Here is a 12,002-nt window from a genome sequence, read left to right as displayed (position 1 = left end):
TGCATGCACAATTGCATTTATTATGCATGCGATGTTAATTTAGATTTCATCACATTAAATTCATTTCCATACCAAACTATGCACATGGACTTGAACTTTTTTATTATATTGTCTCAAAGAAAACGCTATATATATGTCCTCTCCTGACCAGATGAAGAAACAAAATAATGCGCTGGTAGCAAATCTATTAGTATAAAAATAAATTACGAATTATGAACATATTATAAATTCTATATATGTAAAACATGATAGATTAAAAAAAAAAAACATTAACCTTATAGGATTCAAACTAGCTCGTGATCACAAATTTATTCAATAAAGTCATATAGATCTTTATAATCTAGAAATTTAAAATAATTATATTTAAAATATATATATATATATATATATATAATTATATTTTTTTCAATTTCAGAAACTATATTATCTCAATATATATCATCGTTCTTCGTACACGACCTCTTTGTTGGAATATAAGAATATATAATGGAGAATTTATTTAATTGGTAGGAGGAAATTTGGAGAAATTGGTTGTGGACGTGTGTGTGCTTAAGAATTTGAGTGGGAGGATTGGAGTTTGCTAACACAATCTTTCTTCAATTCACTTCCTTCTTTACTTCATTACTCAATTGATACAACCTCCACATATATATAGTAGTTAAGTGAGAATTCTAGAATTCTCTTGATTTCTATCTAGATTTTTATACTTATTTTACTATTACAAAATATCTTCACTTAGTCACTTTTTCTAGAATTCTCTATATTTTTCTTTCTTTCTTTTTCTTCTTAAAATATCTTGATTCTAGATATTTCTAATACAAATATCTTCACTTAAAAAAAAATCAAGTTTATTTTTATATTCCAACACTCCCCCTTAAACTTGATTTTTCATTCCGAGCAAACTTCTGAATTTGGCGAAATCCTTTCACGACGTGCCTTGCTTTATATCTTTCAACTTCACCTTTGGAATTCTTCTTAACCTTATGCACCCACTTGACTCCAATGGCCTTGTGCCTTTCTGGTAGTGTCACGAGCTCACACGTATCATTCTTGTTTATAGCTTTGATCTCTTCGTCCATTGCAACTCGCCAATTTTCACTATTTGCTGCTTTAGGTTCATAATCAGCAGATAGGCAAAACAAGGTAAGATCTTCTAACCTTTCAGTATCTTCATATATCTCGCCCAAACTCCTTGCTCGTGGTGTGGCTCTTTCATTTAAGAAAGATGGTGGCGAGTCTTCAGTGACTGGCACTGGTGAAGCTGGTGGAGTCACTGGCTCTTGTTGGACTTCTCCAACTTGCTCTTCTGCTCTTTGTTCTTCTAACTGTGGGATGTAGGTGAAGTCACCGTTGGAGCTGAAATCCCAGACTCCTTCTTCGTCGAACTCCACGTCTCGACTTATCACTGTTTTCTTGGTATTTGGATTATATAACTTATAGCCTTTAGAGTTAGGGTCGTACCCGATAAATATGAATGCTTCACTTTTGTCATCGAGCTTCTTCCTTCTCTCATCTGGTACATGCACGTAGGCTTTGCTCCCAAATACCTTTAGGTGAGAAATTCCTGGCTTTCTCCCGCTCCAGGCTTCTTGTGGAGTCATTCCCCACACGCTCCTTGTCGGCGATCGGTTGGATAGGTACACCGCGCACGCCACTGCTTCGGCCCAAAACTCTTTAGGCAGATTCTTCGTCTTTAGCATGCTCCTCGCCATCTCCATGATTGTTCTATTTTTTCTTTCCGCCACTCCATTTTGTTGGGGGGATCTCGGAACTGTCAGGGGCCGCCGAATTCCATTTGCTTCGCAAAATTCTAGAAACTCCTTTGACGTGAATTCTCCACCTCGATCGGACCTCAGGGCCTTGATTTGTCGTCCACTCTCCTTCTCGACGACAGCTTTGAACTTCTTGAATGCATCAAATACTTCCGACTTCTGCTTCAAGAAATATACCCACGTTTTTCTAGAAAAATCATCAATGAAGAGCAGAAAATAATTATTTTTACCCAGGGAGCTTGGATTTATTGGCCCGCACACATCAGCGTGAATTAACTCCAGTGGCTTTTGAGCTCTTGAGCTTGACTCCTTTGGGAATGGCTTTCTGAACTGCTTCCCGAGTAGACAACCTTCGCAGAGTTGATCGGGATGCTTGATGGATGGTAGTCCTCTCACCATCTCCTTCTTTGACAACAACTCCAATCCACCAAAGTTCAAGTGCCCAAACCGAAGATGCCACAACCAAGACTTATCTTGGTAACACGCTTTGAGGCATTTTGCCATGTCATTTCGAATATTCAATAAGAACATTCTATTTTTAGACATTGGCACCTTGGCAATAAGATTATTTTTGCCATCTCTTATTGAAAGGTTATAATCTCTCATATGAATATCATAACCTTTCTCTAAGAGTTGTCCCAAACTCAAGATATTATTTTTCATATTGGGCACGTAATAAACGTTGGAAATAAATTCATGATTTCCATTCTTCAAGCGAATTAAAATTTTCCCTTTTCCTTTAACTGGAATTTTTGATTCATCACCAAAGGAGACGTTGCCACTTACCGACTCATCGAGCTCCACGAACATGTTTCTCTTCCCGCACATGTGATTGTTTGCACCGGTGTCGAGGTACCACGTGTCATCTCTTCCAGCTTCTCCTTTATATGCCAGAAGCACACTACCATTTGCTTCGCTCGTGTTCTCGGCATAATTGGGCCTTTCTTCAATCCTTACTTTTTCACTTCTGCACTCAGAAGCATAGTGCCCAAATTTATGGCAACTATAGCACTTTATTGAAGATTTATCGTACCTCGACTGCGGGTTGCTCCTCCCCCGACCACTTGTAAACTCATTTCTTTCACCATTGTTGACGAAGCCTCCTCGTCCTCGTCCACGTCTACGTCCACGGCCTCGGCCTCTGGCTCGATCTTGTCCTTGGCCACGTCCTCTCCCGAACTGTCCATGGCCATTGCTCGGACCTTCTTCTTTCTCTTTCGGGCTTACTTGCAACTTTAAAAGTTGCTCTGAAATTTCTTGCTTCTTCTTTTGCTTCTCCTCGTATGCTTGCAACGACCCCAACAAGAGATCGATTGTCATCTCCTCCAAATTTTTAGTTTCTTCGATCGTCACCACAATGTGCTCAAACTTTGGGGTTAGTGACCGCAATATTTTCTCCATAATTCTAACATCCTCCAATTTTTCACCATTTCTTTTCATTTGATTAGACACCGCCAAAACTCTTGAAAAATAATCCGAAATTGATTCGGACTCTTTCATATGTAATGACTCAAACTCTCCTCTTAAAGTTTGAAGTCGTACCTTTTTTACTTGCTCCGCTCCTTTGCACGCGTTCTGGAGCTTCTCCCACGCTTCTTTGGCGGTACTTGCATTCGAGATTTTCTCGAAATCATCGTCCCCTAGCGCTTGATAAATCAGACAGAGAGCCTTCTTGTCTCTCTTTCTCGCGTCTCGCAATCTATCCTTTTGTTGTTGGGATAGTGCGGCCTTGTCCTGCGGCTCCTCGTAGCCGTTCTCCACGATTTCCCAAACGTCGTGGGCTCCCAATAGTGCCTTCATCTTGATGCTCCAATTATCGAAGTTGCTCTTGTTAGAGCATGGGGACTTGAAACGATTGTAGGTTGGCCATTCCACAGGTAGGATTTTATGGCTCGGATACCACTTTGTTGGAATATAAGAATATATAATGGAGAATTTATTTAATTGGTAGGAGGAAATTTGGAGAAATTGGTTGTGGACGTGTGTGTGCTTAAGAATTTGAGTGGGAGGATTGGAGTTTGCTAACACAATCTTTCTTCAATTCACTTCCTTCTTTACTTCATTACTCAATTGATACAACCTCCACATATATATAGTAGTTAAGTGAGAATTCTAGAATTCTCTTGATTTCTATCTAGATTTTTATACTTATTTTACTATTACAAAATATCTTCACTTAGTCACTTTTTCTAGAATTCTCTATATTTTTCTTTCTTTCTTTTTCTTCTTAAAATATCTTGATTCTAGATATTTCTAATACAAATATCTTCACTTAAAAAAAAATCAAGTTTATTTTTATATTCCAACACTCTTTAATAAACTCCTCGCACTAGATATACTGATCTCGATTTTTCTTTATTTAATTTTTCAACAACCCAAACGAACAACAACGCAATACATTCAAGTAACTACAAATTTTTTCTCTCAAAAAAAAAGTAACTACAAATTTCTCCTCAGTTTTTTTTTTCTTTTTTCTTTTTCGGAAGCATTTATTCGACGAGATAACGAACGTAATAGAATGCACTAATCTAGTGAAAAAATTAGTACGTAAAAAGCGTGAAAAATAGTAGTAATTAAATTTGGAAAGCTTATTACCGTCATGAGTTGTTGATGATAACGCGATGCGGAAAGCTGCTGAGAGTAGCAGTAGCACTATCTTCATTTTTGTTCTCCCTCACTCACAATTATGACTATTTTAGAGAGAGGCTTCTGTGAGATACTTCCAAGGTTATTTATAATGTTTAAAGTCCAAGGGTATTTTGGTCTTTATCACCTTGCTAGCTAGCAGGAATTTAACCAAAGCTATTTATTGTTTGCGTGTACCAATCATAGGGTAAATTGCATTACTCTTCCAATTTCGGTATTTGCCCTATAATTTGTATTTTATTGTCTTTTAATTTATAAATTATGTGAATTAATTTGTCGATTTCATGTATAAAGCACTTTAGATACATGAGTGAATTAATATATTAGAAATATTTTATGGCAATTTTTAGTTGACTGCTATTTATAGTATTTGTGATTTTGAAAGTATGCAATCCTATAATATTCAAGGAAAATAAATTTAGTTTGATTAAATGATAATAAAATTACATGTGATAATTTAAAATTAAAGGTAAAGAACGTTTTATTAAGAAAAAAAAATGTAATTACCTAAACTGTAGCCTCGCGCGAAGTGATGAAAGTACGTTGGTTGTTTAGATCCAACATTTTTTCTTTAAAAATATTATTTTAATTGTATTTAGCTATAATATTAATTAAATAATACTTATTATTCAATGAAATCATATTTATGCGCAATATGAATTTCTTTTTTCTAGGATATTAAGAACCCAAATTAAGATCACAGAGTTTGAAAAATAAAGTGCCAAAAGAAATTACTCGATCATTTAACATTGTAAAATAAACTATAGTTTGGATAGGAAAATAATAAGAGCAAAAATTTAAAGTGCCCACTTCCTTATCTTTTTTTGTAAAAATGCCCTCTCTTATTATACAAAGCATTCAATGCCCTATTCTTTAAGTACCCTTTGATTTGATAGGTTTGCTTGGTTTTTTGTGAAAGTCTTACACATTTGACCGATTTGACAGCCATCGGTCATAAAAGTCAACGATTTGACAGTTATCGGTCAAGAGTATATGTGTCCGGCCGGTGGCTAGATCATGTGTCCGGCCGGCCGGACACATGTTTTCACCGGCCGGACACATGATTTTATGTGTCCGGCCGGTGTCTGACCGATAAAATCAAGTGTCCGGCCGGTGAAAACACTACAAGAATTATGGTCATAGACTACACAATATAGACGACATGCTTCGAAACATGTTGTCTATTATGTAAATAGATGACGTATAGCTAAAGTGTGTCGTCTATTTATTGCGGTCTTAGACTCTTAGACAACACGCTTCAATCACGTCGTCTATAATGTTCATACACGACATAATACTTCGCGTGTCGTCTTTAATGTGATAGACGACGTGGTTATGCATGTCGTGTCTTTTAATTAAAAATAAGAGAGAATTCCCCATCTCTCGTTCTCACTCCTCGGCTGAAACCCCCAAACACATCTCTCTCTCTCCTTACGCTGAGAGCTCCTCATCTCTCTCGATATGTTTCCGGCGAGGAATCCGGCGCCGCAGCCGTCGACCATCTCTTTCATCTGAATCGTGCCCTAGCTCTTCCTCAAATCCTCTGGAAAAGGCGAAGATGAAAAGCCCCAATTTTTCTCCTTCATCTGAATCGTGCCCTAGCTCTTCCTCTGCCCAAATCGTCGCCGCCCTGCTACAACTTCCGGCGGCATCGCCGCCCTACGCGGCTCTGAAACTCCGGCAAAGTCGACGCCGTGCACCGGAGTGTCTTTCTCTCTCAATTCCCGTTCACAACAGAGCTCGTCTGCTGGCGAATGGAGCTCGCCCTTCTCTCTTTCCCCGTGGATCTCCGCTGCGAATAGTTCCGGCGAGGCCGGCTGTCGCCGTCTCTGAAATTGGCGACGCCAGCGCCGTCCCCTGCTCCACATCTCACATCCTCACTCACGCGCACCCGACGGAGGCAAGGGTCGTGCCCAGTCCTCCCATCACAAACCGCCGCGACGCCGCCTCTTCTCCTACCGTTTCGGCAGCCATTCGCTATTGTTTCCGATTGTCTCATCGACAAAGGTTGGTCCCAACTGCCGATTCGGCAGCCATTCGCTATTATTTCCCCAATTTCTTAATCCAATTGCTCATTTTTTCCATTTTAGTTTGGTTCTCATTTTGTTGTGAGCAAATGTTTGTCAGTTGAATTCATATGCTTAGTTGGTTGATTCAAAATGTGTGCTTTAATTGGTATAATTTTGGATTTAGTGAGGAGGATAGAAGATGGTTTATGGAGGCGATGCAAGGGCAGACAATTGATGTTATTAAGCGAATTGTGTTAAACGTAGTACTGTACTTTTGTTTCTAACACATGCTTTACACCCAACCTCTTGCACTTTTAATAATACATGGTTTTGGTGGCAGGTGGTTATGCCTCAGCTGCAGCCACTCACCGACCAGCAAACCGCCGATGTTGATAACTTGAAGCACTCGTGTATGCAGGCCGAGGACGCCCTGTCGCAAGGGATGGAGAAGCTCCAGCAGACCCTCGCGCAGAGCGTCACCTTCCTGCCTCCGGGAGCAGGAAACTACTGTAGTTATCAAGGGATGGAGAAGCTCCAGCAGACCCTGCGGCATGATCGAAGCAGCATTAGGTACAAGTTCAGCCACGGATATATAAATATAAATATATAGTAGATGTGCTGTAAATGAGATAAATCTTGTAGTTTTTGCTTAGGTGAGTATCAATTTACAATCCAACTCTTGCTTTAATTTTTTGTGCTGCTTCTTTCATATGTCGCCGATACACCCTCTGATGCTGTACTTTTGTTTCTGAACTCATACTGAACAGAGAATACCACTTGATTTTCTGAGTGATGAAAGGGAAGACAGTCTATGGCAAGGGAAGACAGTCTATCGTGCAAATATGGATACACTCTTCCGAAGGATCCAACCTGTAATTTGCTATGTAGTTGGACAGCAACAGATCCATCAACATATCTTATTCGTGGAAAGACTTATTTGGATGACAGAAAAAAGGTAGTTTCCCTTTCTAGCATTTGAATTTACAGTATAACTACCTTACTTTAGCTCCAGTAAGTGGTATTTTAATTTATAAAATTACTTTAATATCTCAGATAATAATTAATAGTTGCTTATACATGGCAAATCATAATGATTGGTGGAATATTGCGTTAAGATGTAGATGTTTACATCTTTTTTGTTTTCTTTGTATTTTGATGGTTGATGGTGATTGCTTAGTTTTATCCTTTCTTTTTAGAGACATATTGGATTATTGCAATATGAATCATGATACAATGCAGTTGCAGTTGCTGATGTTGAAACTATTAGTGCTAACAAGGCCCAAATGTTTTGTTTTTGCTTTGGCTTTTCTTTTTTGATTTGTGAATACCGCAGTGGTGAAATACTCCATCTGTGTACGATTCATTGATATGTTTTGTCTACCCAGATTAAAGCAAAAGGCACATTGATGGAAATGGTTGGTGCTGACTGGTTGAGATCTGACAAGAGAGAAGATGATCTTGGTGGCCGTCCCGGGGGCATAGTTCAGGTCAGTGTTACTTTTTGCACTTTGCCTTTTATAAAATATAAATTATAGACATTCAGTCACCTCTTCAGAATTTGCCTCGAATCACTATTGCTATTGGTTTGTGTAGATGAAAATGAAACTATTTTTACCGTGCAAAAATATGCTGCTAAGGGGGGTCCCGAGTTCTTTTTTATTGTGAACATACAGGTGAGTTAATGGATTTTTCTATCTTGTTTTGAGCAATTCCTTTGTTGACTTCATCTCTTAAACTATTGAGATATATATCTCAGTATATATCATGTGTTGTCATGATGTTAACATGTCTGTTGATTGGACTTCTAAGGCTAGGACTGCAGCAATATTATTGTTTGTGAGATATGATCATTATTTTGTCTTTTGATCTTGCACGTGTATATGTATATGTATATGTGCATTCCTTTTTTTTTTGGCACATGGAAGTTTGCAAGATTGATTTCATTCATTAATTTTGCCATTTGAGTAATGTCAGGTTGATTTGCTACTGGAAAGTGGAGAATATTTCTTAAGTGATCAGACGAATCAAACAAAGAAGTGGCAGGAGAAGCAAGAGAAACAAGCAGCTAAAGTGACTGAAACCAAAAGGAAACGAGAAGAGGCATTTTTATGATCAACAATATTTTATTGGATTTGATGTAGGATGATTGTATGATAGATACTTTTTCAATGTAGGATGATAAAGAATATTTGAAATTAATGAATGACCTTTTTATTATTCGTGTATATATTTTAAATTATTTATTATGAATTTTTGGATTTAATAAAATATTTATTTGAAAAAATACGAAATTTAAGTATAACTGTAGAATTAAAATAAAAAATTAAAAAAATCAACGAATAGACAACATGCATGTTCCCGTTGTCTATTAACTGATAGACGACATGCGCATGCGTGTTGTCTATCAGCTGACAGACAACGCGCATGCGCATGTCGTCTATCAGCTAATAGACGACATGTGCATGCTCGTTGTCTATTAGCGCCCCTAATAGACTACACCTACATAGATGACATGCGATTTTCAAATAGATGACATGCTTCGCATGTTGTCTATTAGCATTTTTCTTGTAGTGAAACATGTGTCCGGCCGGCCGGACACATGTACTCTTGACCGATAACTGTCAAATCGTTGACTTTTATGACTGATGGCTGTCAAATCGGTCAAATGTGTAAGACTTTGACAAAAAACCAAGCAAACACATCAACATCAAAGGGTAAATTAGGCACTTCACATATTTAGGGCATAGAATACTTTCTATGATAAGAGAAGGCATTTTTCAAAAAACACATAAGGGATAGGGCATTTTTGCCCATTAACACAAATGCATTCACCTATCTCAGACACCCACAACAAAACCAAATTTTTTTGATCGTGGATCAAATTAATCAAATCCCATCTCGAGAAACAAACGAAATCAATCAAATGCAACACAAAATCCCAGAAATAAAATCCATCCAAAAAATGTAATATAATAAGCCCCAAAATCCAAATGAGGTTTCCCCAAATTGCATATTAGAATCTGGGCAAGTGATATAATGGCTAAAACAATGCGAATATTGAATCGATATGCTTTGTTTAGAGATTGGAACGGATAAATCAGATAATCAAGATAGAGGAAGAGATGGGTTATATACATATATTTGTATGTATATGTTAGTTTGGGTGAGTGGAGAGGGTTTTGAGTCCATGAGAATTTTAGGTTAGGGGTTTTGGGTTCAGTTTTTCCAGAACTGAGGTCTTACTGATCTGATGCACGCGGTTGGATGATAAGTTTTTTTCCCTGCTGATGTGGCCAAATACTATTGGCTTTCTTGTAGCGCCGCATTCGGCTGGGAATGGAATTGACTATGCTCTCTAGCACTCAGCATCAATCAACGTGGTTGATCTCTTTCGTGACACGAAATTCCCTTTTTACCGCTAAATCTTGTGCACAGTGTTTTTATGCATTAAATGGAGACAAAATTTAAAAGCTTAAAACCAAATAAAGAATAACCATCGCAAAAGGATTTTTTTCTCGTCCGTGAAGCCTTAAATGTGGCTCTGAATCTATCCCAAGCTTCACTCGGAGTTGCTAAACCTTACAATTTTATCCAAAGTTTGCATGATTGATTATATATAGTAATAAGATTGAGTATTTTTATTCTTTTTTTTTGAGGAAAATTATTTCTACTCTCAAAAATAGAATATCTTTAATCCCATTATTTTCATGAGATAAGAATCAAGCAAAATTAATTTGAAGTATAAAAATAATCAAGGATCTTTGGATATTCCAAAGTTGCAATCCATCAAACTAAATAAGGAATTAACCTTACTATTTTTATCTAGCAAACCTAATTCTCCAAAATAAGTGTCCCCTTAGATAGAATAAGCTTGAACCATTTCTCACTGAAATAACTATCTACATATATCAAAAATGCCCTATCCCTTATGTGTTTTTTGAAAAATGCCCTCTCTGAAAGCATTCTATGCCTTAAATATGTGAAGTGCCTAATTTACCCTTTGATGTTGATGTGTTTGCTTGGTTTTTTGTGAAAGTCTTACACATTTGACCGATTTGACAGCCATCGGTCATAAAAGTCAACGATTTGACAGTTATCGGTCAAGAGTATATGTGTCCGGCCGGTGGCTAGATCATGTGTCCGGCCGGCCGGACACATGTTTTCACCGGCCGGACACTTGATTTTGTGTCCGGGGGACACATGATCTAGCCGGTCGGACATGTGTCCGACCGATAAAATCAAGTGTCCGGCCGGTGAAAACATGTGTCCGGCCGGCCTGACACATGATCTAGCCACCGGCCGGACACATATACTCTTGACCGATAACTGTCAAATCGTTGACTTTTATGACCGATGGCTGTCAAATCGGCCTGACACATGATCTAGCCACGTTGACTGATGCTGAGTGCTAGAGAGCATAGTCAATTCCATTCCCAGCCGAATGCAGCGCTACAAGAAAGCCAATAGTATTTGGCCACATCAGTAGGGAAAAAAACTTATCGTGCAACCGCGTGCATCAGATCAGTAAGACCTCAGTTCTGGAAAAACTGAACCCAAAACCCCTAACCTAAAATTCTCATGGACTCAAAACCCTCTCCACTCACCCAAACTAACATATACATACAAATATATGTATATAACCCATCTCTTCCTCTATCTTGATTATCTGATTTATCCGTTCCAATCTCTAAACAAAGCATATCGATTCAATATTCGCATTGTTTTAGCTATTATATCACTTGCCCAGATTCTAATATGCAATTTGGGGAAACCTCATTCGGATTTTGGGGCTTATTATATTACATTTTTTGGTTGGATTTTATTTCTGGGATTTTGTGCTGCATTTGATTGATTTCGTTTGTTTCTCGAGATGGGATTTGATTAATTTGATCCACGATCAAAAAATTTTGGTTTTGTTGTGGGTGTCTGAGATAGGTGAATGCATTTGTGTTAATGGGCAAAAATGCCCTATCCCTTATGTGTTTTTTGAAAAATGCCCTCTCTTATCATAGAAAGCATTCTATGCCCTAAATATGTGAAGTGCCTAATTTACCCTTTGATGTTGATGTGTTTGCTTGGTTTTTTGTGAAAGTCTTACACATTTGACCGATTTGACAGCGATCGGTCATAAAAGTCAACGATTTGACAGTTATCGGTCAAGAGTATATGTGTCCAGGCCGGTGGCTAGATCATGTGTCCGGCCGGCCGGACACATGTTTTCACCGGTCGGACACATGATTTTATCGGTCGGACATGTGTCCGACCGATAAAATCAAGTGTGTCCGATCGATAAAATCAAGTGTCCGGCCGGTGAAAACATGTGTCCGGCCGGCCGGACACATGATCTAGCCACCGGCCGGACACATATACTCTTGACCGATAACTGTCAAATCGTTAACTTTTATGACCGATGGCTGTCAAATCGGTCAAATGTGTAAGACTTTCACAAAAAACCAAGCAAACCTATCAAATCAAAGGGTACTTAAAGAATAGGGCATGGAATGCTTTGTATAATAAGAGAGGGCATTTTTACAAAAAAAGATAAGGAAGTGGGCACTTTAAATTTTTGCTCAAT

At 38.1% G+C, this 12,002-nt stretch overlaps 2 protein-coding genes across 2 annotated transcripts; both read left to right on the top strand.

Moving 5' to 3' along the window:
• The first annotated feature begins 5,756 nt into the window (after positions 1-5,756).
• On the top strand, positions 5,757-6,970 carry LOC130999009 (uncharacterized). The gene is made up of 2 exons (XM_057924473.1): positions 5,757-6,425; positions 6,768-6,970. The coding sequence occupies exons 1-2, from the start codon at positions 5,758-5,760 to the stop codon at positions 6,826-6,828; spliced, it is 729 nt and encodes a 242-aa protein (XP_057780456.1). The 5' UTR covers position 5,757; the 3' UTR covers positions 6,829-6,970.
• A 253-nt stretch (positions 6,971-7,223) lies between these two features.
• Positions 7,224-8,644, top strand: LOC130999008 (protein ENHANCED DISEASE RESISTANCE 2-like). The gene is made up of 4 exons (XM_057924472.1): positions 7,224-7,382; positions 7,813-7,914; positions 8,050-8,100; positions 8,402-8,644. Exons 1-4 carry the CDS (start codon positions 7,239-7,241, stop codon positions 8,537-8,539), a joined length of 435 nt encoding a protein of 144 aa, XP_057780455.1. The 5' UTR covers positions 7,224-7,238; the 3' UTR covers positions 8,540-8,644.
• The last annotated feature ends 3,358 nt before the right edge of the window (positions 8,645-12,002 follow it).

This window comes from Salvia miltiorrhiza, chromosome 8, assembly GCF_028751815.1.
Source record: "Salvia miltiorrhiza cultivar Shanhuang (shh) chromosome 8, IMPLAD_Smil_shh, whole genome shotgun sequence".
Lineage (NCBI taxonomy): Eukaryota > Viridiplantae > Streptophyta > Magnoliopsida > Lamiales > Lamiaceae > Salvia > Salvia miltiorrhiza.
This window is presented reverse-complemented; position numbering and strand designations above follow the sequence as displayed.

Bases quoted from the DNA above. Each gene is read 5' to 3' on its own strand.
- LOC130999009 (XM_057924473.1), top strand. From the start codon at position 5,758: ATGTCGTGTCTTTTAATTAAAAATAAGAGAGAATTCCCCATCTCTCGT. The intron at 6,426-6,767 runs GTTGGTCCCAAC...TTTTGGTGGCAG, and splicing joins CGATTGTCTCATCGACAAAG to GTGGTTATGCCTCAGCTGCA.
- LOC130999008 (XM_057924472.1), top strand. From the start codon at position 7,239: ATGGCAAGGGAAGACAGTCTATCGTGCAAATATGGATACACTCTTCCG. The intron at 7,915-8,049 runs GTCAGTGTTACT...TTTACCGTGCAA, and splicing joins GTCCCGGGGGCATAGTTCAG to AAATATGCTGCTAAGGGGGG. The intron at 8,101-8,401 runs GTGAGTTAATGG...GAGTAATGTCAG, and splicing joins TTTTTATTGTGAACATACAG to GTTGATTTGCTACTGGAAAG.